This window comes from Myodes glareolus, chromosome 1 (assembly GCF_982192425.1).
Source record: "Myodes glareolus chromosome 1, mMyoGla1.1, whole genome shotgun sequence".
Taxonomy (NCBI): domain Eukaryota; kingdom Metazoa; phylum Chordata; class Mammalia; order Rodentia; family Cricetidae; genus Myodes; species Myodes glareolus.
In genome coordinates, this window is record NC_142026.1 from 70,160,798 (window position 1) to 70,188,521 (window position 27,724).

The 27,724-nt window shown below is 38.8% G+C and overlaps 1 protein-coding gene across 1 annotated transcript; it reads left to right on the forward strand.

Moving 5' to 3' along the window:
* The first annotated feature begins 17,307 nt into the window (after positions 1-17,307).
* Positions 17,308-27,401, forward strand: LOC125395541 (uncharacterized). The gene is made up of 3 exons (XM_085692267.2): positions 17,308-17,845; positions 19,624-19,809; positions 27,294-27,401. Exons 1-2 carry the CDS (start codon positions 17,351-17,353, stop codon positions 19,699-19,701), a joined length of 573 nt encoding a protein of 190 aa, XP_085548393.1. The 5' UTR covers positions 17,308-17,350; the 3' UTR covers positions 19,702-19,809; positions 27,294-27,401.
* The last annotated feature ends 323 nt before the right edge of the window (positions 27,402-27,724 follow it).

A 27,724-nucleotide genomic window follows, 5' to 3' on the forward strand; every position in this document is an offset into this window, starting at 1 on the left:
ATTCTTTAACTACCTCATTATCTATCTTATTTTGTTCAGTCCAAAAACACTGCTGATTGTTTTTGTCAGTCTCTAACAAACTCAACCAGTTTGAATTTCTTTATGAAAGAACTCTCTGGCTGTTGCAGCACTAGCAGTAAATGTAATAATTCCCCAAATAACCACAATAAGTCTAACCATTTGACGTGTTGTTCTTAATATTTTCTCACTGAGCTTCTGTTTCAGGATCATCACAGGTGAATCCCACAGTGGCCTCAACAACTTAACCAGTATTCAGATAGCTGGTCTTACTCTAAGCCCATGTGAACTTTCAGAGGTTATGTTTGAAGATAAACTAGAATTAATACAGGCGTTAAGGGTACAGCATTCATAAGTGATGCTGCTATTACTAGGGTGCCATTAAACAGGCTGCTTCAGTAGTAATTAAAGTAATGATGCACATTCCATAGAAGGATGGTTTTGATTTAATCTAAAAGACAAAAGTATTATCCTTAATGCTTAACTTTTCTTCCCATGTTTTAAGAAGACTGGAGGCACTTGCTGATTTCTGCAAGTTATTCTGAATTGAATTGCCATATCACAGGAGAGGACTTGATATTCCAACTAATTTCATTGTATATGTGCAGTAACAGGACTGTTTTCTACATTTCCATTCAAACTATGCTGTTGCCATCATAACTTTGAGTGAGAACATTTTACTTGAGGAGAGCCATAAGAGCTCCAATCATTGATGCCTCTATGGGAGATATTAATCATCACTCAAGGTTTCTCACTCTTACATTGTTGCCAATATTTTCAGTCAGATTCCTTTTTAGTAACCCTCATCTCACGAAATGATAGGTTTATAAAAATAGTAGCATTAATCTCATGTCCTTCAAAACTAGATGCCTGAAGCTTATAAACCATATTATGATTATTTTGGATAGTATTTACTATAGATAGACACACTTGAAAGGTTAGATTTGGGCATTAAATTTAATTTTCCATACTTATAGGAATTCCTTGCACTCCCACAATATAATTCTTAATCCATTCCCTATCCTTCACCAGCTAAGAAGGATCTCGGCGGTCATAAGGACCAGGTAGCTAAGAAGATTCATTAATTATCACAGGAATATGGTTTGGGAACATATACCCCATAATTGTGATTGGTCTCTTTTACCAACAATATAGCCAAGGATAGCATAGCAAGGATCAAATTTGTAGCATTCAAATGTTTCTGAGTCATATGCATTCTCTCCTCTCCTTTGTCATACAAATTCTTAAGCTGTTTTCAGTTGTGAAGATTCACTGTCTGCTTCAAAGGATTTGGTATAATTACCTTCCCCACACACACCGCTTGAGGCATCTCACTAGCTGAAGCTATCAGCATCTGAGAGGTTCCTCTTACTCATATGTAAGCTTTATGAATTTTGATGGTGTCTACATCTTCTTGTCTCCTGTAGAAACACAAGTATAACTACAAATCCATCATAATACCTTCCCCCTTTTTGCATACTGAAGCACATAGGAGGATTTATTTCAGCAGTCTTATCTATGGCCCAATACCATTCTGTAGCTGTTGTTCCTCTTTCATTAGCCTTTAAAAATGTATAGTTAGTAGAGCAATAGACAGCCTACACTTGGGGGTCCTCACAACCCCTTCTGTTTAACAAGTATCTCCTTTAGAGTGTGTTTAGAACTTTCAACAAAAACTTGTTATATAAGATCATTTGGTATCCATGTAACATATTCTATTTTGTGACATGCAAAAAATGTTTCATTTTACTGGAGACTTAACCTGAGTCATTATGAGTTTTAATTTTTATCAGTATGTCCATTATAGCCATTGTTCCTAATAAGGGTATAACTATAGAATCAGTCTTTTCAGAGCTTAAGGCTGATGTTCATGAAAATCCAGAGTATCTTTATCAATAGTATGATGAATGTGTTTTAATTTTCCAAATTCTGCTAAATGAAATACATCTTTTTGCCAAATTTCATTTCTTTGTGTACCTTTTACAAAGAACAAGCAGGACAGATTTTTTTTAAAAAAAAATTTCCTTAGCTTTATGACAAGTAATAGAATTTTTTTCTTTAAGCCTCTACTATTAACATGATTATTCTCATGAAATTCTCTTAATTCAAACACATTTCCTATCAACAATTGACACATCCTTCATTTTTATTTGATAATAGCCCAGAAAACTCTGGATGAGTAATTATATCTAAGATATTCATTAAAGTCTAACAAAACCATCAGAGTAATTTATTTTTTAAAATGAACTTTTCTTGTTTTATATACCTATATCAGTCCCACTCCCTACCCTCCTTCTGCTTCCCTCACTTTCCTCCTACCTCACTCATCCATCCATTCTTCAGAGAGGCTAAGGTTTCCCATGGGGTCTCAACATGGTCTGATACATCATTTTGAGGCAGGACCAAGGCCCTACCCTCTATATATAGGCCGAGCAAGGTATCACTTCAAAAGGAACAGGAAAAAAAAATTCAAGCACTAAATCCTGGTCCCATTGCCAGTGGCTGCAAGGACTGTCCCAAGCACACATTTAATGCCCACATTCAGAGGGCTTTGTTTGGTCCTATGTGGGTTCTGCCATTGTCAATTCAGAGTCTGTGAGCTCTCTAGTAAAGGCTAGATGTTTTTATGGGTATCATTATCATGGTCTTCACCCTTTGCTCATACTGTTTCTCCTCTTTCTCTTGGACTGGTCCCTGGAAGCTCGACTGAGTGGTTAGTTATGGATGTCTGCATCTACTTCTGTCAGTTGTTGGATGAAGGTTCTATGATGACAGTTAAGGTAGTCATCAATCTGATTACAGGGGAAGTCCAGTTCAGGCACCCTCTCCACTATTGCTTAGGGTCTTAGCTGGGGCTATCTTTGTGGATTCCTGGGAATTCCCTGGTTCCAGGTTTCATTCTTGCTCCATAATGGCTCCCACAATCAAGATATCCCTTTTCTTTCTTTCCCTTTATGTCCTTTCCCCATCTCAACCACCCCTTTCTCTCATGTTCTCCTCTTACTACCTCTTCTTTCCTCCTCATTCCCCTTTACCATCCCTTCTGTGTCCCTCAGGTTCCCAATTTTCTCAGGAGATCTTGGCTATTTCCCTTTCCCCTAGGGATCCATGAACGTCTTTCTTAGGGTTCTCCTTGGTCCCAGCTTCTCTGGGATAGTGGATTATAGGCTGATTATTCTTTGCATTACATCTAACATACACTTATGAGTGAGTATATACCATGTTTGTCTTTCTGGGTCTGGGTTTTTTGCTAGTTCTATCTATTTGCATACAAATGTCAAGATTTCATTGTTTTTTTTAACCACTGAGTCATACTTCATTGTACAAATGTACCACACTTTCTTTCTTTCTTTCTTTAATTTTTTAAAAAGGAAACAATCTATCTGTTTTCATTTCATATACCAATCCCAGTTCCCACTCCCTCCCCTTCTTCTATTCTCTCTACCTACTCACCCACCCCATCCCCCATTCATTTCTCAGACAGAATAAGGCACATTGCTTTGAGGAAGGACCAAAGCCCTCCTTACTACTTCTAGGCTGAGCAAGGTTAGACTCCCAAAAAGCCAGTACAAGCTATAGGAATAAAACCTCAGGCCACTCTCAGTCACCCTGAAGTCTGCCCTATCCATACTACAGTCATCCACATTCAGAGCGACTAGTTTGGGCCTATGCTGCTTCTTCCCTGTCTGGCTAGAGTTGGTGTGCTCCCCTTAGCTCACATATACTACTTCATTGGGTGTCCCCATCATGGAATCTAGGTTGCTTCCAGGTTCTGGCTATTAAGAATAATGCTGCTATGAACATAGTTGTGCAAACACTGCACCTGTGACCACTGGAGACTTGGCCCTTACTGAACATGGAGAGGAACACCCAGAACCACTTCAGCAACTACCAGAGGCATGGCCCCACCTGCACCAGGATAAAGAGTGAACACCCAAGCTACAGGTAACACCTTCACCAGTTGGAGGAAGAGGCTCCTGAAGCACAGGCCCCACCTGCATGCCTTGGAAAAAAGATGGGTAGGTGCAATGCAAGAATACATTTAACAAAATAAAGAGCCTGAATCTAGGGCCCCAACAAAGGAAAGACCTAAACATCCTAACTCAGAAGAAAACAACCTTAAATATAACTTTCTGAAGGTGATAGACACCTTTAAAGAAGAAATGAAAAATTCCCTTAAAGAAATGTAAAAAATGATAAATTGGAAAAAGACAATAAAACTCTTAAAGTCAAGAAAAAACAAACAGGTGATACAAACAGTTTAGACAGTTCAAGACTGGAAAATTGAAATAGAGTCCATAAAGAAAACACAAACCAAGGGAATTCTGGAAATGTAAAATCTGGGTAAATGAAGAGGAACTACAGATGCAAGCATAACCATCTAATTATAAGAGATAAAAGAGAGACTCTCAGGAGCTGAAGATACAGTAGAGAAAATAGATTCACCAGTCAAAGAAAATGTTAAATCCAACAAATCATTAAGAAAAATCATCCATAAAAACTGTAACACCATGAAAAGAGCATACCTAAGAAGAAGAATAGGGATATAGGAAGGAGAAAAACTTCAGCTCAAAGGCACAGAAAATATATTCATCAAAATCATAGAAGAGAACTTTCCCAATCTAACGATACAAGAAGCTTACAAAACACCAAATAGACTGGACCAAAAAAAGTTTCCTTGCAATATAATAATTTAAAAACGCTAAGCAAAAATTAAAGAAAGAGTATTAAGAGCTCCAAAGATAAAAGTCCAAGTAGCATATGAAGGCAGACCTATTGAAATTACACCCAACTTCTCATTGGAAACTCTGAAAACCAAACTGTCATGGACAGATGTGCCACAGATACTAAGAGACCATGAATACAAACATAGACTACTACACCTAGCAAAGCTTTCAATCACCATAGATGGAGAAAATAAAATATTCCATGACAAAACCAGATATTAAAAAAATACCTATCCACAAATCCAGTCTTAAAAAAAGTACTCCAACACAAGGATGTTAGTTGCGCCCACAAAATCTCTGGCATCAGATAGCCTCATACCAACAAACACCAAAAAAGGGAAACACAAACACTACCACTTAAAAATAACAGGAATTAACAATCATTGGTCATTAATATCTCTTAATATCAATGTATTAAGGAAATGGTTTACATAATAATTCCAAAGTTGATTTTCCCAATATTGGCATGAATTTGGGTTGTTTATCATTACCTGTGGAAGGATGTTCTAGTGATAATCTCTTTACTGGCTGGACATTCTTATAAGTAGCAATGTAAAACAATCCCAAGCTGTAAAAATGACATAGGATGAATAATCTTATTAATAGCTCTTAAATCAATCGATATTCTTCATTTTCCAGATTTATGTCTTATTATAAATACAGGAGAATTCCATGAACTAGTAGTTTTCTCAATGTGACTAGTATCTAAATATTCTTGTAACAGCTACTCAAGTAAATACAATTCTTTTTAGTTAAGGGTCACCGAGTCACCCACACAAGCTTAATAGTCAACTGTTTTAAAGGCAGAGCAGTTGGGTTATTGACTGTGGCCCTTATTCCAAATTTGGATAGCCAGTTCTTATTTTGTCCTGCTGCTGGGCCACCTGTATAGCCTGTCATTTTTCCCTGACAGTTTTTTGCAAGATCATTTGCAGGGACATGCCCCATTTTTAGCTTCATTTTATGAGTTGCTTTTGAAATTGTAGGATTATTAATTTTAGCTCACCAATGTTGTTAACAATTCTCTCCCACATAAATTCATTGCTATTTCAGCAACATAAGACTTCAACATCCCTACATATTCCTTAAGCTACATTTAAACTACTCTACAGTCTGTTTTACCTGTGATTATGTTCCAAGGAAGGCCTATGAACTAAGAAGAGACTTCTTGCAAAAACCAGTTGTGATACTGGATTTTTGAGAAAATTTAGTTACATCAGCACCAAAATCAAATAATCCTTCATCCTATGTCCCACTTAATTTTATTCTTAATTTAGGCCTTTCATCATTGATGACCATTTGCCAAAGTGCCTTTTTTCCAGTCCTTCCAAAAGTTTCTGTTGTAATTGCTAGATCTGTCTTGCCTTTTAAATATTGGAGTAATAATAATTGATATATGTATCATCAGCTTGTTTTTGCACTGTATATTTCACATAACACATAACTTCAATTTCTCTCTGGTAATCTTCATCTATAATTCCTGGGTGTACAAGAAATCCTTAAGACATTAAATTGCTTCTTCCCAATCTTCTTCCTACTGTTCCTGGGGAAAGATGATCATACAGACCAGTAGCTATATTATAAACAAGGAATTTGTAGAGATAGTGCAAGATGTTTATCTACTGCCAGTTCTTAAGCAGTGCTCCCTAAAGTATCATGAATTACATATTCAATGCTGAGCCCATGTTTCCCTGATAGCTCTGTTTATTAGTCATTCCATTGCTGACAGGAAATTGGTAACAGTGTTGTTTGTTCCTGGGCCCTGAGCTAAGCCTTACAAGTTTTTCAATTGTGAAGAAGTACCACGTATATCTTTCTTTAATTGACATTCACTAGCTCATGTTTTTCTTTGTCACGTCTACAAATTCTTGGGGTTAGAGGCTTTCTACTCTGACTATCCTAGGAGGTGTCCTTTTCATAATAGAATAATAATAATCTTCCTTAAATGTCCCAATTTTCCACAGATAGAACATCTTGTATTCCAGGATCTAAGACATTTAACTAAGGCTTGACCAATTATATGAGAATTATAGTCTGTGGATCCATTATCAGCAGTAACTTTAATCCATTCCTGTAAAGGAGCACCCTGATCTTCAAGGCCTTATTGCATTTTGACATTCCTTTTTAGCATTCTGAAATCCAAAGACTCAATTAGTACCTTTCTAGCTTCAGGATCAGCCACTGCTCTATGCACTGCTGTAGTTAATATTAGCAAAAAACTCATTGTAGACTTATCCTACCGTTTAGGTGATTTTGTGAAGGAGATAGATTTTTTTCTGTGACTGTTCACCTTACCCTATACCCTTAAGGTCACTAAACCCCACTGTGTGATGCTGACAACATCAAAATGTACCTGTCTGTGTAAATTAGCATACTGACCCCGTCCTTCACTATATTCATTCCTCTAGTCTGATAATGCGGTTCCATGGCTGCTGCTTCCTCTATTCATCAAGACTACCTTCTAGTATAACTGCAATATGATTCTTCCAATCTTGTGGAATAACTATTCTGGTTAACCAAGTAATTCAAAACCAGTCAGTCTTAAATAGGATGAATGCATCCCATATGTCACAACTGCTGTCTTTATTCTTTTCTGGTCTGTCATGTCCATAGGTTTCTAATTAATCTGAACATAACCTTGAGAATATTGATTATTCTTAAGGCTTTGTTTCACAGTCACTGAGAATTCCTGTTGGGGTGTCCTTATGACCCAAGGGTTATTCCTCATTCCATCATAAGGTAGCATTGTATGTCCATAATTAAACATTTCCCTTTCTTTTTTAAGAAAGAAAAAATTTAAATTTTTTTAATTTTAATTTCTTTCTTTTTTAATTAATTTAATTTAATTTCTTTTTTAATTTTAATTTTCTTTTTTTTCTCCCCTTTTCTACTGGAAAAATTTTCCTTTTTAATCATTTTCCTTCCTTTTTTTTCTGCTGGGAAGATTTCCTTCTTTATCTTCTTCCTTCCCCCTTTCACTACTGAGGCGTTTCCTTTGTCCTTTCCTATTCTTTGACTTGGGAATTCTCATATCTATAAATGTGAAGTTAGCCTTTCAGCCTTTCTTGATTCTAAATCTGTTTCATTTGATGAAAGAGGAGAAGAGTCGTCTTCAATGTCTTGGTTCTCCTCACTTTCATTTTCCTCCAGTACTGCACCCTTATCTTCTTATGAAGGAACATTCTCCTGTGCTGACTGAAAATGTCTAGCTTTTTTACTTCCCTCTTCTGTGTCACATTTGAAGCATGAATAATAAAACCTCAGGGTCAGAAATTGAGGTTCAACCTGAAGATCTGAAAAGCAAAACTGCCCGCCACTATCTCTTATCTCGACCTTAGTCTGAAATGGTGATCCTGACTCCTGGAATCTCAGAATGAGACTGTGTAAGAGGTTTCCTAGCCCATCTTATATTCCTTTCTAGGGCTGGGTTCAAAGGTGTGCACCACTGAGATTAAAGACATGCACCACCCAATTTCTACGGCAACTAAAGTGGCTATGTGGATTAAAACTTTGTGTCCTTGTGGCTACTGGGATTAAAAATGTGTGTTTCCATAGTCTGGTCTGTAAAACCTATCAGTGGGACTATTTTACTCTCATATCTATAGAAAGTCTATATTAAAATACATTTGAAACGACACTACACATATTGAACTTAATGGACTCCTTTCAAATTTCCTGTTCTAAACCAGATTGAATGACTCCTCATTCTGCAATTGTTCCAGACCATTTGAAAGTAAATTACATAGTGACCAAAATTTTAATGGTATGGGCTTTCATTTTTCATGAGTTTTTCTCAAAGCTCTCAATATTTAATTCTATACTGTCAGTTTTAATTGAACATGAAAAGATGCCTGAAACCAATGGCAAGGCCATTTAATTAATACCAAAACTCTGAAAGCTCTTTTTCTTTCTGTTATCATTCATAAATGTTGAGTGACCTGAGGCCAGTCCCATGAAGGGTAGTGGTCCTTGGAGGGACAGCAGCAGGCCACCAGAGGCTTTGGCACATCCTCTTGTGGGTGGGAGACCAGGTTGGGTGATAGACAGACAGATACGTCACGCAGAGAAAGCTGGGGTATAGAGTTCATTTAGTGGGTTGTGGAGGGGGAAAGAAAGGGAAAAGGGGGGAAGGAAAAAAGGAAAAAGAGGGGGATAAAGAAGCAGAAGCTATCTCTCCAGAAGAAGGGCAAATAGAAAGGGGGGAACTGCTTGCTTTGGTAGAAGAGGGGAAGTTTGGGAGTGGGTGGATCTTATCTCTTAAAGGGACATGGAGCCCAGGTGACAGATCAGACCAGTAGATTTCAACATTCCTATCTTTTTCTTATAATGAAAAGCCGGGAAGTTAGGTATAGCAGATTTAGGGAATTTGGATGTCAGAGTCTCAAGACTGCATCCTGCTTATTTGTGGATGTCGAAGTCTTTTGGGGGGAGCCTGAGAAAGTTGGGTGCTGATCACATCCTGGGGTAGCTGGCTTTGCTCCTATCCAGATTTGTGGGGTAGACCTGTCTAGTGTCTCTTGGACCTAGCAAGGTATTGGTAGAGCAGGGGACAAAGTCAAGTTAAGGAAGAAAAAAAAATTCGACCAGCGCCAGTGATTTGAGAGGGGTGTATCTATCTGACCTGTTTAAGGTGGATCCTTCAATTTGGCTCCCTGGAACTCACAAGAAATTTTTGAGTTTGCAACACATAAGTTTTAGACACATACATTATATAAACAACAGCACATTTATGTCAAAGTGACTGTGTCAGATGTTTTTGTACAATGAAAAGTATCTTTAAAAATGATCAAAGAGAATTTAAAATCTTGATCTTGGTGGCAGTAGGAGTTAGATTCATAGCTTATTAGCAGTTTATTGATAATGTTAAGACTATGAATGGGAGCATAATGAGAGAGAAATTTGATAACTTGCATTTGTCCTCAGACCTTTATAACTTTCAGGTACACACCTTAATAACTTGAATTTGTATATCTTAAAACACCCTTTATTTAGAACATGGTAAGAAGTTATACTGAAGTTTGTTTGATGAGGTTGTCCTTTTTAAATGGCAAAACCTCTCAGCTGTCAAACTGCATCAGAGATCTTTGAGAAGGATAAAATTTTACTTGAGTCATTGATTAAAAATGACAGAGGACTTACTCTATTGACTGTCTAGAGCCACTCCCCAGTGTCCTCCATGGTCATCGAGGACAAGGGCATCAAGACTGTATTTGTCTTCTGCTATTAGAAGCAGGGCCTACCAGGCTCGAGAAGATGCTGTGGGTTAGGAAATCTGTAGGAAGTCAAGCCTGCCTTGGCCTGAGCAACTGTGTAAGTCTATTCCATTTGATTCTTTGTCCATGTCTGGAGATCTTCAGTGGTTTAAATGAAAGACAGTTCTTCCCAATGGTTAGCGCTATCATTTGATGAAGTGAATTGCAGATGGACATTGTTTTGTGCCAATCTGTCTTCTGTCTTCTTTGGAGGAAATAAAGTGCTGCTGGTTGTCTTTTAATACTTAAACACTTAAATGCCAATTTTCCAAAATCTCTGAGCATTTTAGGGCTGCTTATCAGGCATAAATAAGTTATAATTACAGTATAGGATTTTCCTGGAGAACTGAGTCTGGTGTGGGAGGTCCTTCTGCTATGTGTTGCTTTTATTGGTTAATGAATAAAGAAACTGACTTGGCTTACAGCAAGGTAGAACTTAATTAGGTGGGGAAAATTAAACAGAATGCTGGGAGAAAGGAAGTGGAGTCAGAGAGAAGCCATGGAGCTGCTGCCAGAGACAAACATGCTGAAATCTTGCTGGTAGGCCATGAACCTCATGGTAAAATATAAAATAATGGAGATGGGTTAATTCTACATGTAAGAGCTAGCTAGAAATATGCTTAAGTAATTGAGCAAGCATTGATTTGATTAATACAGTTTCTGTGTGGCTATTTTGGGAGTCTGGACAGCTGGGAAATGAACAAGCAGCCTCCTACGACATGGGTCCAAGCGTGACTGTACTGGATTTTAACAGGTAAGATTCATACTTGTGAAAGACAAAGAAGAAGAAACTGCAACAGAAGCTTAACAGTAGAACTGACAATAGTGGAGAACACTTAATATATTTTAAAGCAGGGTTGGATTACATATACAGTGTTTTTTGTAAGAGATTTAAAAGTACATACCAGTTTAAAATATGAGACCTATTATTATTGCTTTTTTAGTCTTGAAAAAGATACAATGAACAGACTACTAAAACATTTAACAGTAAGTATACATACATTTACACACAGCTGAATTTGAGTTTTATACACACATACACACAGTTAAAGCTAATTTATGTTCATACATAAAGTTAACTCAAAAGTCACATGCTGGATAGAAACTTTCTAATCTGCCTGTTTGCTGATAGAAATTAGAAATCTCCCACTTTAAGTTGTCATTTAAGGGGTATGTAGGCCATTTGTTAGTGCAAAGGTGGGTAAGGTTTGAAATCTATATGTAAGGCAGAGGTTTTAGGGTCTGTAAAAGACATCTGGGTGGAGGGGAGGTTGGACAGATAGTTTTAGGTCTATTATCCAAGTCCAAGAATGTGAGAAAGGCTAGATTCAATGGCTATGTATCCATGACCATCTCTGAGATAGAGCGACAGTGGAGAGATATGTCAAGGCCACCCTAAGACTCATCAGCTCATAAAGGTATGGACTGGAGGCCATTCCTAGCATTCATGACTACAGTCTAGGAATAAGATGAGGAATTACCATCCAAGAACAAGAAGCCAGATCTTAGTCCTCAGCTATGGAGAATAATCAGAGATGAATGTCAGCAAAAGTTGACTTGGAGAAGGTGTCCTTACCATTTAGCCAGTGGGTGCAGCGATTGAGCGGGCACAGGAAGTTGGAAAATGGTCCAAGTTCAGGATCCCTACAAGCCTGAGTCTGCCTGCCCATAGGTGGAATGGAACATGAAGAGATCCTGGCCAAGTCATACACCAATATTACCACTTATAACTGGCAGGTGACCCTAGGCCCTGCATGAGGGGCAGTGGTTCCAAGAGGGAAAGAGGTGGACCACCCGAGGCTTTGGTGGGCCCCCTTGTAGTTGGGAGACTGCAGTGGGTGAGAGACAGACAGATAAGCCATGCAGAGAGACCTGGGTTATAGAGTCTATTTTGTGACTATTATTGAGAGGGACGGGAAGGGGAAGAGAAAAAAAGGGAGGAAGAAGGGAAAGAGAAAGAGAGAGAGAGAGAGAGAGAGAGAGAGAGAGAGAGAGAGAGAGAAAGAGAGGCTGCCTCTTCAAAAAAAGGGCAGACAGAGAGAGCAGGCAGATCTGCTTGCCTGGTTGGAAGGGTGGTGAGGTTGGGCATGAGAAGATCTTGTCTCTTACAGGGACAGGGTGCTCAGGTGACAGACCAGGCCAGCAGATTACAATATCACCACTACTGACTTCTCTTTTCAGCACCTTTCCCATCCCCTAATATACAAGGATCTTTGCATACTACCCCCTCCTTAAGTTCTCTCTCCTCAGGTAGCATTGGTAAGTGATGCTTACCTTTCAGCCAAGCTCAAGTCAACATTTCAAACTGATGCTAGCTGCCGGTCTGATTCTCCTAAGGTATGCAAGGATCATTTGCTTCTGTTGGCTTTTGCCATCTACTAGATTCAATTCTATAGTCTGCCTCTTCAACTGCTTCTTCTTTCTACCTCATCTAGCCATCAGTCTCTACCTGATCTAGTCACTTGTCACGCCCCTTCTCCTGGTAATTGTCACTAGTTCCATCCTGGGCCTATACATTACAATTTTCCCTGTCTAGCAAAAGACACTTTCTGCTAAATTCCACAGATTCCTTGAGCCCTTTTTGTCCTCTGTGACCTTGTCCCTCCTGTCTCTCAGCTCCATTCTGTAAGTCTCACTGCTTCTCTGTGCGATCCTAGGCTTCTCCTTTGCCTCTCAACTCCCACCTAGAGCTTATAGAAACTCCATCCATTGGAGTTCAACCTGTGACCCTTCCTTTCTTTCTCAGAATGTATTAAAACTTCACTCTGTTATTACAAACAGTTTGGGCTCAGTATATTTCAAAGGCCTAAATTGTCACACTCAATTTTCTTTTTTCTTTATTTTACATACCAACCACAATTTCCCCTCCCACCTTGGCTCCTGTTCTCTCCCCCTACTTCCCTTGTATTTCCCTATAACTCATCCTCTGTCTCCATTCAGATTGTGAAAGGCCTCCTATGGAAGTTAACAATGCATGGCATATCAATTTGAGCAGGACTAACCTTCTCCCCTTGCATCAAAGCTAGGTAAGGTATCCCACCATAGGGAATAGGTTCCAACAAGCCAGCTCAACATGCTCAATTTTAAGTGGTGACAACTTCTGCCACTGCACAAACAAATGATCTGAAAATCTTTTATAGCTAAATTTACCGTTTCTTCCTAAATATACCTGTCCAGTGTTGCTCTTACATATGGAGAGCAACCATATGTTGCTACCTCTAACTAACAGCCCATCCTAAGAGACACAGAGAAACTGTTCTACATCAGACTGCTAAAGGCCAATTAATTTCCCATAACTTACTTGTCCATCTCTCCTTCACTGCTTACTCACATGACTGTTTTCCTCTATTTTTGTATAATTTCTGTCCTGAAAGCAAAAATCATAAAGACAGAGTTTATGAAGAGACAAACAAACAAAAACAAAAAATACTTGTTTAATACAGTATTAAAACTGCACCTACATGTATTCATACAATATACCTCATACTGTTTGTCAAACTCTGTAATATAAGAATCACCTGGGTAGTATTAGTTTTAAAATGACATGAAGGGGTCACGGAGAGAAACTAAATATCAGTGTGTCAGGACTGATATTCCTAATGAGAGCCTAAGAAAGGATACTGGTGAAAGCTTCAGTGAGTTCTGAGGGTCTGAGAAAGTATATAAATGTCTGAGGATACAAAAGCTTAGGAAATTTCTGAGGGTGTGATAAAATATGATAAGGTATGTAAATGAAATTTCTGAAGGTATATAAAAGTGATTTATGATGATGAAAAATGTTTCAGATTTTTTCCATTTATGCTGTCTGTTGTTATATTAATATTTCAAAGGATGAGGAAACCTATATTTAAGAGTTCTATCAGAGCACTAATGTGGTGGGGTCTGAAGACTGCACACCCACAGGTTGCCAAAAGGAGATACTTATCCCTATAACGCCTAAATGTAGTTCTAAAAACTCCTGTCAAACTAGAGATTACTATACACATTGGCCAGAGACTTATTGAGGCTGCCCTCATTGGTCCTGTAGGAGACATGAGGCTTATTCAGTAAGGTGTTCTACCATTTTTGCAAAATGATCAACCTTATACATTCTAATTAATGGTCCATGGCATCCCAGAAGGGAGATGGGGGTCCTTGGTAAACTTTACTTTAGCATTTATCACAGCTGCCCCTTAGGTATAATCAAAATACAATGGGCACACATCCCACTCTCTCAAACTCTTGGTACAGGCATGGTAGGAACTCCTCAATGTCCTTTGCATCCTTAATATCATCCCATTTAGAATATATTGAACTCATCTCCCTATCACACCATTTCATATTTGATACCTTAACTTCTGCATATCAGCTACTAAATAATGCTCTGCCTGCTTGCTTTGGGGAATGCTGGTTGTGTGTCCCTCCTGGGTCAAACTAAGTACCACCATTTGCGCCTCACTCGTTGTCGTATTGAACTCTCTCCCTTCAGTTCTCATCAGTTGTTCTACGCAAATATCACTGCAAGCCTTTATCTCTCACACATCTCTCTCTTTGGTATCGCAGACTGCTTTAACTCCTCAGACACATTCTTTGTGGGAACACTGGATTACATAGATTTCAATAATACCTTAAGCCTTAGTACTACCACCCATTACCTATGCCCAAATATTCACGATGCCTTGATTCTTTGTGACACTCAAGTTTACTGATGTCTGCCTCCTGACTGGATTGGGACTTGTGCCTTGGTGTTCCTTTTTCCAAAACAAGGAAGTGGTACATGTTAAAGAACCCTGGATGGTTCCCATCACTGGGTTTATAGCACCATGGTCTGACAGAGGAGTGATACAGGTCATACCCTCTCTAGAAGTGCTGGGTGTAATCGCTGGCATAGCCACTGGAGGAGTGAGTGAAACCTACTACTTCCCTAGATATTTACCACTTGTTTTCCTATTAGTTCATCAAGGATCTCCAATGGGTGGGTCAGACCATCCTTATCCTACAGGGCCAACTAGAATCAATGTCTTCCATAAGTACTATAAACCTGGTGTGGATTTGATTCACTAACAGCAGAAAGAGGTGGCTTTTTTCTCTTCCTCAGAATGTTGCTTCTATGTCAACTAGTCAGATACAGTGAAAGAAAAGACAAGACAGTTAAAATGGATCTCCAAAAGCATAACAAACAACTCAATGCCTTTGGACAGCATTCAATTTTGAAATGAATACTGCCATTCTTTTTTTTTCTCTTTTTCCTAATCTTACAGTTGCACCCTGTGTTTGAAATTTCTTGTCTGTCTTCAACAACAGATTCAAAAGATTTCTAACCAGCCTGTCACTCAGTTGATATTACAGGATTATCAGTCCCTAGCTAGAGAGTCAGAGGCCAGAGATCAAAGGACTTCACTGCCCCATTAAGCAGGAAGTAGTCTAATGATAACATTGCCCCCTTTCTTGTTACCTGATTGTATATTAATACAAAGGGGGAATGTAAGGCCCTCAAGTCACATGAGTGGCCAGACCTCTCCCCTGAGGACTTCCAACTTCCAGGTTCCACTCAGAGAACACTCGAACTGTACTAATTGCTGGACCCTGCCCTACCCTACAGAGTAAAAATTCCAATCTCTGGAAATGAAATCCCACCAATCTCCACTCTGAAAAGCTTCACATGAAATTTCTACTCCCTTCACAAGAAATCTATATAATATCTGCCTTTTGCTCAGCACTCTGACTTTTTTCATCCAAGGAGAAGCAACTACCCTCCTATTTTTCCCCTCCCTCCTTTGTGAAGTGACTTGTGTGGTGAGACTTTGTGGTATTCATTGGCTGCGAACTGAAGACTACCTTTCTATCCAGGATGTACTGCTTACACTAACAATCTTGTGAGGCATGAGGCACAAAATCTAGTGAAACTGGTGTGGGAGAACCTGTATTTTATCATTGAGAACACTGATTTCCTTCTTGTTCTTGTTGTTGCTTCTTCTTCTTCTTCTTCTTCTTCTTCTTCTTCTTCTTCTTCTTCTTCTTCTTCTTCTTCTTCTTCTTCTTCTTCTTCTTCTTCTTCTTTTCTTATCTTCTTCTGCCTCCACTAAAAATGATCTAAAGTGATCCACTTACCTTAATATTCTTCAGTATGATTCAAGCTGAAGTGCTATTAAACAATATCTTAAGTACCACAGATTTATCAGCCTCTGTTTCACTCCCCCCCCCCCAAAAAAAGCAGTTTCACAACAGAGTTTCAAAGTCCTCCACAATAAATTCCACAATGTTCTCTTCCCCCAGTATAGGTTCCTATGATGTCATAATGACACCATTTTGAAATCATATCCTACCATCTCCATGGTACCTTGGAAGTCTCTCTCACTACACAGGGGTTAACTGGCTATAAAAATCCAGGAGGAATCACAAATATAGTGTGATATGCTTGGAAGTTGAAAACACCATGTTCTCAACACACTCAAAATTAGCTGGAGGTCCAAACAACAGGGTAATTAAAACACAGGGAGAGCCCTGTGGTCAATGTCTTGTATCCCATTGGACACTCCTTGACCTCTTCATACATTCTGTGGAATTATTGTGGGAAGATGGCAGTGTGTCCATCTGGATGGGTGCAATCAGACAGATGTGTGCTGGGGCTGCTTCTCAGACAGATCTCCATTGTGAGATCAACCTCACTAATCACTGAGCCTTCATACTTGGAGTCAGTACAGTGAAGATCCCAGACTCAGAGACCAGGAGAGTGACAGCGTGATAAATGCCAGGGATTTGGTTATGTAGCAATCACCTCCCATGCTGGGTGCCTGTGTCCCCCCCCCCACCCCCTGAACTGTCTCAATGGTCTCTTTGGCCACTGAAGTCTGTTTTTACTTTGGGAATTGTCACACTATACGGGGCTACTGAGACTCCAACCCCAATCTCTTCCCAAGGCTCATTCCCAGATATGATTGGGCTTCAACTTGACAATTGACTGCCTTTCCAGGTCCCTAAGACAGTCCTTGTCTAGCTCTACCCAGAAGACAGTACATGGAGTTGAGAGGGCAGACAGCCAGCCATCTTGTGCGGCTTAGACGAGGCTCTGAGGGCCCATGGCTATCACGGTAAATACCTTCTCCAGAGGATAAGTGGACAGTGGAAGGACTCTGCAGCATGGTGCATGGCGTTGTCCTTAACATCTTTCTGAGGAAGTCCTCCAGGAACTTGGCAGTGTCATCAGTCTGGAGTCCAAGCAGTTAGAGGCCATCTGGGAAAGAGGGCTAGAGCCTGTTCAAGGCCAATTACCTGACTTCAGGACGGGCGTGTTTGTGCCTGTGTACCTCCCCGCGTACCTGATAGCATATGTTCACCCCTCAGAGGGTTACATCCGTATGAAATCCTCCATGGATGCCCTCGGTCACTGTCCTGTTCTACATATCACGTCCTTCAGGGGCCTCTGAGCTGCCAGGGAGCTGTGACAGTGGATCAACCTGGCAGGAACTGGGTGCCACGTGCTCCTTGGGACCTGGCGGTGTTCCCCAGGTCTGTATCACAGAACTCTGGTCTGTTGGATCACGAAGAGGTGGGGGAGGGGTGACAGGCAGCAGAAGTCAAAGCCCAGCCCCTCCCACAGCCTCCAGCTCCGCAAATTTCAATCTCCAGCTTCCCCAATTCTCTGGATCCCACTCAAAACGTTATGAGGTGGCTTTTTGCAATGTTTCCATCTCCTCAAGCTATCAGGAAGACCTTCACCCACAAGATGCCCTTGAACCCAGACATCTGCTGCTTTCTGAACTGAGTCGGGGACTGCCAAACCATCAGGCTCTTCTTGAAGGTTTTGTGGTTTTCCGGAAACTTCAACTTTCAGGATTCCTCTGTCGACAGCTCCCACTTCCCTCCATGGTAAGTTCCTGCCATCCATCAACTCACACAGGAAACGTAAGTTTCTCTTATACCTATTTAGATACATAGATTTGGAATAACTTTTAAAAAAATATTTGTTCCATTTTCTTCGATATAGGGTGTTAAACAAATATTAAATTCATTATTAATGTATCAAATGTAGGCGACTGGAGAGATGACTCAGAGGTAAAGAGCATATGCTATTCTTCCGGAGGACTTGGGTTTGATGCCCAGCACCCACACAGCAGCTCAGAACGAACCTAAACTCCAGTTCCAAGGAATTCAGCTCCCTTTCGGGACCTCTGTGGGCACCAGGCACATGTACAATGCACATGCTTACATGGAGGCAAACATTCATACATGTAAAACAAAAGTAATGACATTTTTCAAAAGAAATAAACTTAATATGTGCTTGGACAATTGGTTGATCAATCACATTAAATAAAGTCATTATATAAAGGCATTAGTCCTCTACTGCTATAATTTCACAGTAGATTTTTACCTGAGCTCTGTGTGCCTGAGAAACAGGGGTAACTAATGAAATGTATCACACACATACACACACACACACACACACACACACACACTCCTTTGTGTTTTAAAAAATAGCTTATTGTTGACAAAAAAAAGTGAAAAGACTCACTCTCAAGACTCAACATAAAACTCTGAAACCACTCAAAACACTATGAGGTACTTTTTGGAATGTTTTCCAGAACTTCTTTGATTTTTGTTGTTCTGATTTTTTTAGAGATTTAATTATTTTTGTTTTTATGTGTATGACTATTTTGCTTGCATGTATGTCTGTGTACCGTATGTATGCAGTGCTTTCAGAGGTAGAAGAGTATGTCAGATCCCCTGAAACTGGAGTTACAGAGAGTTGTGAGTCACCATGTCAATGGTAGGAACAGAACATAGGTCCCCTGGAAGAGCAGTCGACGCTCTTAACTATTGAACCATCCCTCCAGCCCCATTTTTAATGCTTTTTTCTTGATGTAAATTATCAAACCCATCTCCCCCTCCTCCATTCTGTACCTTTCCAATCCTCCCCATAGCTGTTCTTTCCTAATTTCATGCCCCTCCTTAAATCCACTGAATCCACTTAATGTTATCAGTATGTCTGTGAGGGGATAGCGATGGCTCCTGAAACATGGGAGACTCTCCTGTGTCATACCCAGTTCAGAAGTTCAGTGCATCACAGCGGGGAGCATGACAACATGCAGGCAGGTATGGTCCTGGAGAAACAGCCCGCATCTTGCAGACCACAGGAAGTCAACTATCACACTCCATTATGCTGGTTTTAATCCAGGTTTGAGTCAGTAAGGTTCTGTTTTATTTCTACCATTAATGTTATTCTTAGCCTTTCTGAAAATTTTTCATGAAATAAAAACACTACTTAAAGCTAAGATCCCACAGAACAATTCTGGTTCTTCTGTGAGGTCCATTGAAACTGTGTCCCTCATTCCTTCTGTTCTCCACAGATTCCAGTGATCAGCAGAAATCATTGGTCTTACACAATGTGAATTCCTGTATTTTATTATGAGCCAAAATAAGTCAAATCCACAAGTTCAAAACTTCCAGGTTTGTCTTCCAGGACAAGTTTTACAACAAACTGTGCAATTCAAAATTCCTCTCCTGAGACAGCTGTCCTTACTTATATTCATTTCAGAGTTTTCCTAACACATGTACTCCAGTCTTGCCTTTGCTTTCTGCTTTATTTCTGCCATGTGACTTGATTTCCTCTATTGAAGATTACCTTTAAATACTGTGTAATCCTTCAGATTGATAAGGACACAGTGCACACTCTGATGATTTCTGACAACATTGAAGAAACATGGCTGTGCATCCGAATGTTCTGACCTGCTAAATCTGCTCTTCTGGAGGTGACCAGCATCTTCCCAGTGCATGCTGAGGTCCTAAGAATGTGGAGATTTCTGAGGCTGCAACTACACAGAGAGGACCAAGAGGTAAGTGAACACCCACCCAGCTGCCACTATCTAGGCCCGCCATACTGGGATAAAACCCCAGGCTTCTCCCCCACCTGCCTCAGCTTCTCTAACCATTCAGCAGGCAAACTTCCTGCAGGCAGGTTGCTTCAAAATTTTAATGCCACCAATTGGACCATGTAAGCTACAATTTTACTCAGCCCCCAAACACTTCTATCCCCTGCGACCTCAAAATAACTTGAAACACAGGCTGAAACTACACAGAGAGAACCAAGAGGTGAGTGCCTGTCACCCTGTGGGGCACTCCACTATGTAAGCACTCCATACTGGAGGCAAAGCTCCAGGCCCCTCCCCCACCTTCCTCAGGTTCTCTAGCCATCCTACAGGCAAGCTTCCTGCAGGTAGGCTGCTCCAACACCCCAGCCTACCAATCAGACCATGTAAGCTACAAGTCCCACTCTGCCCTCAAACCCTTCTATCCCCCATGACATTAGAGGAACTCTGAAACACAGGCTGCAACCACACAGAGATGACCAAGAGATAGGCTGCTCCAACATCCCCAACCAATCAATCAGACCCTGTAAGCTACAAGTTCCACTCTGCTCACAAATCCTCCTATACCCTGCAACCTCAGAGGAACTCTGAAGCACAGTCTGTGACTACACAGAGAGGATCAAGAGAGGCTGTGACTATAATGGACCAAGAGAGTAAACCAAGAGAGCAGACCAAGAGAGTGGACTAAGAGATCAGGCCAAGGTAGACCTCAGTGGCTCCCTGAGACACAGACAGTGACACTACACAGCAGAACAAGAACAGTTTCCAAAGACACAGACAGGAACTGCAGGACAGGACCAAGAGGAAAAGATACTTTTGGCACCAATTGGAAGAAGAGATGGGTAGGTGTCAGTGCAAGAATTCATTCTACAACCTAAAAAGCAACATGGTAACACCAGAACCCAGTAGTCATACAACAGGAAGACATCATTTGATCGTGCTAACCTAGACAAAGCAGAACAAAATGATTTTAAACTTAACTTTATGAGAATGATGGAGAAATTTAAAGAGGAAATGAAAAATTCCTTTAAAGAAATTGGAAAAAAGACAAACAAAATATTGGAAGAAATCAATATATCACTGAAAGAAACACAAGAAAATGAAGAAAAACACTCAAACAGGTAAAGCAAACAGCTCAAACAGTTCAAGACTTGAAGAATGAAGTAGAAGCAATAAAGGAAACACAAACTGAGGGAATTCTAAAAATGGAAAAACTGGGTAAACAAATGGGAACAACAGAGGCAAGCATAATGAACAGAATACAGGAGCTGGAAGAGAGAATCTCAGGTGCGGAGGATAGTTTGGAAGAAATAGATACATTGGTCAATAAAAATGTTAAATACACTAAATTCTTAACACAAAACATCCAGGAAATCTATGATACCATGGAAAGGCCAAACCTAAAAAATAATTGGGAAAGAAAAAAGAAAAGAGATCCAGATCAAAAGTCACAGAAAATATATTCAACAAAATTATAGAAGAAAACTTTTCTAGGCTATGAAGGTACAAGAAGCTTACAGGACATCAAATAGAGTGGACCAAAAAAGTCCCCTCACTATATGTAAAATAATAATCAAAATGGAAAACATACAGAATAAAGAAAGAATATTACAAACTACAAAGGAAAAAGGCTGAGTAACATATAAAGGCAAACCTTTCAGAATTATACCCAATTTTTCAATGGAAACCATGGAAGCTAGAAAGTCCTGAACAGATGTGTTGCAGACACTAAGAAACTGTAGATGGGAGCCCAGACTACTATAACCAGCAAAGCTTTCAAGCACCACTGATGGATAAAACAAGATATTCCATAACAAAAACAGATTTAAACAATACCTAGTTTCAAATACAGCCCTAAGAAACAAGTGGGTGTAGCTACCCTAGTATCTAACAAAATAGACACCAATCTAAAATCAATCAGAAGAAATAGAGAAGGACACTTTATACTCATCATAGGAACAATCCATCAAGATGAAATCTCAATCCTGAACATCTATGCCCCAAATACAAGAGCACCCATATACGTAAAAGAAACATTACTAAAGGTTAAATCACACATCAAATCCCACACACTAATAGTAAGAGACTTCAGCACTCCACTCTCCCCAGTGCACATGTCAGACAGATACTTAACAGAGAAATAAGAGAACAAACAGATGTCATGACTCAAATGGACTAAACAGAAATCTACAGAACATACCTTCAAACAGAAAAGAATATACCTTCTTCTCAGCACCTCATGGAACCTTTTTAAAAATTGACCACAGAGTCTGTAATAAAGCAAACCTCAATAAATCTAAACAAGAAAATATGAGAATTGAACAATGAAAACTTTTAAGAAATATATTGAAGAAGATACTAAAATTTTTTTAACAATCTCTTAAATACAGGGATTAGGAATATTAACATTTGGTATCTCAGAGTCATTTTGATTTGCATTTCCCTGAAGCCTGAGGATGTTGAACAATTCACTAAATGTCTACTGGCCATTTGAGATCCTTCTCCTGAGAATTTTATATTTTGATGTGCACACCATTTTTAATTGGGTTATTTTGTATTTTCATGTCTAGTTTCTTGAGCTATTATTTATTTTGGATATTTTTCCTCTGTCAGATGTGTTGTTGATGAAAATCTTTTCCCATTCTGTAGGCTGTCACTGTGTTTTATTTACCATTTCCTTTGCCTTGCAGAAGCTTTCCAATTTTAGGAGTTCCCATTTATTGATTTTGGTCTCAGTGTTTGTGCTACTCGTGTTATATTCAGGAAGTGGTCTCCTCTGCCAGTGCATTCAAGACTACTTCCTCCTTTCTCTTCTATCAGGTTCAGTGTGAAATGGGTTTATAGTGATGTCTCTGATCCACTTGTACTTGAGTTTTATGTCTGGAGGTAGCTATGTGTCTGTAATCTTCCACAAGTCCACATTCAGCTCCGACAGCGCCTTCTGTACAAGTTGTTTTCTTTTTCCCATGGTTGAGTTTTTGCTTCATTTTTAAAATTCAGGTGTTCATGCATGTGTGGATAAATGTCAGGGTCTTCAATTCCATTGGTTCACATGTCTGTTTTTATGCCTTTACCAAGATGTTTTTATTACTATAACTCTATAGTACAGTTTGAAGTCAGAGATGGTGATGACCCCAGAAATTTCTTTACAGAATTTTGTAGCTATCCTGAATTTTGTTGTTTTTCCATGTGAAATGTAGTACTGTTGTATTGAGGTCTGTAAAGAATTGTGTTCGAACTTTGGAGGGAATTGCATTGAATCTGTAGATTGCTTTTGGTAAGATTCCTACCTGTCCAAGAACATGGGAAATTTTCCATTTTCTGATATTTTCTTCAATTTTTTTCTTCAGAGATTTAAGTTCTTATACAAGTCTTTCACTTGTTTGGTAGACTTACTCCATGATATTTTGCATTATTTGCTATTATTGTAAAGACTGATATTTCTTCTCTTTCTTTCACATCCCATTCATCATTTGTATATAGGAGGACTATTGATTTTTCTGAGTCAACCCTGTATCCTACCACATTACTAAAAGTGTTTATCAGTTGTAGGACTTCCCCAGTTTAATTTTTGGGGTTACTTATGTGAACTATCATCTCATCTGCAAATAGTGAATATTTGACTATATAATATACTAGTGAAATTGTTTTGAGTTTCTCTATATTTTTAATTTTATGTTCGCTGTCAGCTTGCTGTAAATTACTTTTATTACATTATTTGTGCTCCTTGCACCAAAAATCTCCCCAAACCATTAATATGAACATGAAAGGGTGTTGGTTTGTCAAAGGCTTTTTCAGTATGTAATGAGATGACCATGTGTTTCAGTTTGTTTATATGGTGACTTACATTGACAGATTTTTGCATTTTGAAACATCCCTGCATTTTTGGGATGAAGCTTACTTGAATATGGTGGATGACTTTTTTATGTGCTTTGGGGTTTCTGTTTGCCAATATTTTATTGAGTATTTTTGCATCAGTGTTCAAGAGGGAGAATGATCTGTAATTCTCTTTCTTAGTTGCATCTTTATGTTGTTTCGTTCTCAGTGTAACTTTAGCCTCATAAATGCAATTTGGCTATGTATCTTCTGTTTCTCTTTTATGAAACATTTTGAGGAGTATTAGTAGTAGCTGATCTTTGAAATTCTGGTAGAATTCTACTATGAAACCGGCTGGCACTGGGCTTTCTTTTGAGGTTGGGGTTGGAAGACTTTTAATGACTGTTTCTAATTTTTAGGGTTTATAGGTATATCTAAAATGTTTATCTGGTCTTGATTTCATTTTGGTAAGTGATACATTTCCAGAAACATGTCTATTTATTTTAAATTTTCCAATTTTATGAAGTACCTGTTATTGAAATATGATCTGGATTTCTTCAGTGACTGTTGTTATGTCTCTTTTCATTTCTGATTTTGTTCATTTCAATTCTCTCTCTCTCTCTCTCTCTCTCTCTCTCTCTCTCTCTCTCTTTCTCTCTCCCTTTTCGTTAGTTTAGGTAAGGGTTTGTTTATCTTGTTGATTTTCTCAAAACACAAACTCTTTCATTAATTCTGTGTATTGTTCTTTTTGTTTATATGTTAATGATTTCAACACTCAGTTTGATTATTTCCAGTCATATACTCCTCTTGGAGTAATTTGCTTCCTTTATATGCTAGAGCTTTGGGGTTTGGTGTTAAGTCACTAGTATGAGATTTCTCAAAATTATTTATGTAGGCATTATTTATGTAGGCATTTTGTGCTATGTGTTTTCCTCTTAGCACTGCTTTTATAGTGTCTCATAAGTTTCGCTCAGGGTGCTTGGTTGCCCACTCGAGGTAAGGAGGAAAGGAGCTGAGAGCCCACCAGCAGCGCAGCACTCCCACCTGGACAAGCAGCCAGATCTGGTCTGCTAGGCATGCACAGGTAGCAGAGTATGGCAGATTCCTACAGCCATACACAGAGATATTTCCAGGCCTTGCAGTATACTGCAAGGAAGATTCAACGTTTTCTCAGATAAAAGGGTTTATGTTCTGCATGATTCTTCCCACAGTTAAAGTGGTAAGCATAGCTACTACCTGGCAGTCTCAGAGCTAGAGGTAAAGGTACAGCAACCTTATTAAAAAGCTAAGAGAGGCAGAGCTATCATCCAGGGCCACTGCAACCAAGCTGCTTAACATTTTAAAAGTTTTACTGGTCAGAAAATGATTACGGCTACGCAATAAAGACATGTTCAGACAGAAAGAAACCTCTAAATGTGTCATCGTGTATTTAAAAAATGTATGTAGGGTTGAAAGACAGAGAAAAAAGAGTATAGACAGTTACAAAGTAAAGAGTTTTAAAAATAAAGCAAAGTCATTAAAGATACAGTAAAAGTAATATAAAAGAGTACAGACAGTCAAACATTAAAAGAGTAAATAAATATAAGTCACATAAAGATGGAAAATATACAGAGTATATTATTGTGTTTTCTTTAAATTTCTTGACTAAGAAGAGATATTTAATATATATTTTGTATTTCTGTTGCTTTCATTGGTTAATTAATAAAGAGACTGCTTGGCCTGATAGGTCAGAACATAGGTAGGCAGGGAAGACAGAACAGAATTCTGAGAGAAAGAAGGCAGAGGCAGAGAGCTGCCGCCATGAAGCTGCCAGGTCAGACATGCTGAATCTTTCCAGGTAAGCCACGAGCTCGTGGTGACATACAGATTATTAGAAATGGGTTGAAGTCAAGATGTGAGAGTTAGCCAATAAGAGGCTACAGATAATGGGCCAGGCAGTATTTAAATGAATAGTTTGTGTGTTGTTATTTCTGGGTGTAAAGCTAGCTATGTGGGAGCCAGGCGAGAACGCAGCCCGCCGCTCCTTCTACATATTATTTTTAAAGGTATCTTGATATCAAAATTTGGTCTAAGGATATGTTGCTTTAGAAAAGAGGTTCTGCTTTTGTTTCCCCAGAGAATGATAACCTGTGGATTCCTTCCAGACTAATGTGGTTTGATAAAACAAGGCCACCTGAAAGATCTCCACAAATCCCTCAAAATACTTTGCCCAACAAAAAGTAGGAAGCAGTTTGGACATAACAACAGCCAAACCCCTAAATGGTTGTTTATAAATGTTTGTTTTCATTTCAAAAGGGATATGCTCTACAGATGAATACTTTGCATTGGTACAGATCTTGGTCTATTGATATAAATTTAAGGTCAATTTTGTTATATGTATATTTCTGTTCTTGTTTAAAGTATTGTGTTTGTTTAGTTCATTTTAAAATGTAATATATAGTTAAGAAATACAGATTAATAGACAGTCATTTATAATAGTCCAATTTATAGTCATGTTTTTAGGTTTTCTAGATGTACAGAGATATTTCAGATGGATAGGTATTTTTCAAAACTTTCAAAGATGTACAGAATATGAAATTTAAAATGTTTTAAGAACTTATACATTTCTTGAAGTGACACATGTCTGCTTCTGGCAGCACCAAATACTTCAGAGAGGTAGATGGGCATTGAAGAAACTCATTATGGAATTTGCCTTCAATGTGACAAGGCTAGCCATTTGGATTAAGAAACTGCTTTGACTGTACTGCTCAAAAATGACTGTTAAACTTTCCCAAAGAAGGTGAAACAGTCCTTCAAGTTTCCCGCTTCATGACAGAGTCTTCCAGACATTCTGCAGGACACAGAAGAAAGTGATTTACAATCTGCCAATATAGGCAGAATTGTCTTTGAAATTTTCTGCTTCATGGAAAGGTCTGCCATATGCCATGGGGCTGTAGGCTGAAGATGGATGCCCCAATGTTACAAAAGAACTTTGGGTAACTGTCCAGGCAGCAGGATATCTCTGTCAGTTCTAGAGTTTTGGAAATTGCTTACAATGCTCTTCCTGTTTACTTAGGTAATATTATATTCCTTCTGGAGTCTCTCATTGGAGTTGAAAAAAGATAGCTTTAATTATAGAAGATAGATTAAATATAAAACTTTAGACTCACAAATATAGAATAGAAGATGAATATTTCCCTTAATTTTCTAAATGTAAATGGACTAAATATTGTAGCTATAATTCTTGCCTAATAACTGTTTTGTTGTATGCAATCCTATTATGTTAAAGTTAAAATTTCCTTTTTAATTAGACAGAAAAGGGGAGGTAGTGTGGAATTTCTTTCTGTATGTTGTGACTATGTTTTACTGTCATTGGTTAATAAAGAAGCAGCTTTTGGTCAATGGCTTAACTGAGTAAAGCCAAACAGAAAATCCAAACAAAGAAGTAGAAAGAAAGAGTAGGCATAATCAAGGAGATGCCATAAAGCTGCCAAAGGAGAACGACACTGGAACCTTACCTGGTAAACCACAGCCTTGTGACGATACACAGAATAAGAGAAATGGGTGAATTTAAGATATAAAAGTTAGCCAGGAATATGTCTAAGCTATTGACCAAACAATATTGTAATTAACATAGTTTCTGTGTGATTATTCAGGTCTGAGAAACCAGGAAACAAACTGCAACTTCCATCTATTTGGCCACTGGGTATTGAATCTCCATCCAGAAGCCAGCATTAGACATATTATAACTATACAGGTGAGTACTTTCTTTCAAATCTTCAGACCTCAGGTAACAGGACCTTCTCAGGAAGGTGATCTGATTGCTGTTCTTTGAATTAGTATCTTTCTTTCATGAGATTTCTCCTGAACAAATTGAATCTGCATAATGGAGAGAATAAACCCTGGGTTTTGAGTCCAACATTGATAGAAGAAGGTTGCAAAGGAAAAGCACCTTCTTGGGGCTCCTTTCCAATGCATTAAGATTAAGGTCTGATCCCAGTGAGGTCCCCAGGGTAAAATGTTTTGTGAATGTTTTCAATTTCCTTATACAAAAGTCGGACTTAAACACTGAAGTGCAGAAACTATG

What these genes read in the sequence shown, in the direction of transcription:
- LOC125395541 (XM_085692267.2), top strand. Translation starts at nt 17,351, where the DNA reads ATGCCCTCGGTCACTGTCCTGTTCTACATATCACGTCCTTCAGGGGCC. An exon ending in AGCTCCCACTTCCCTCCATG is followed by an intron (nt 17,846 to 19,623) that starts GTAAGTTCCTGC and finishes GTAATCCTTCAG; the next exon opens with ATTGATAAGGACACAGTGCA.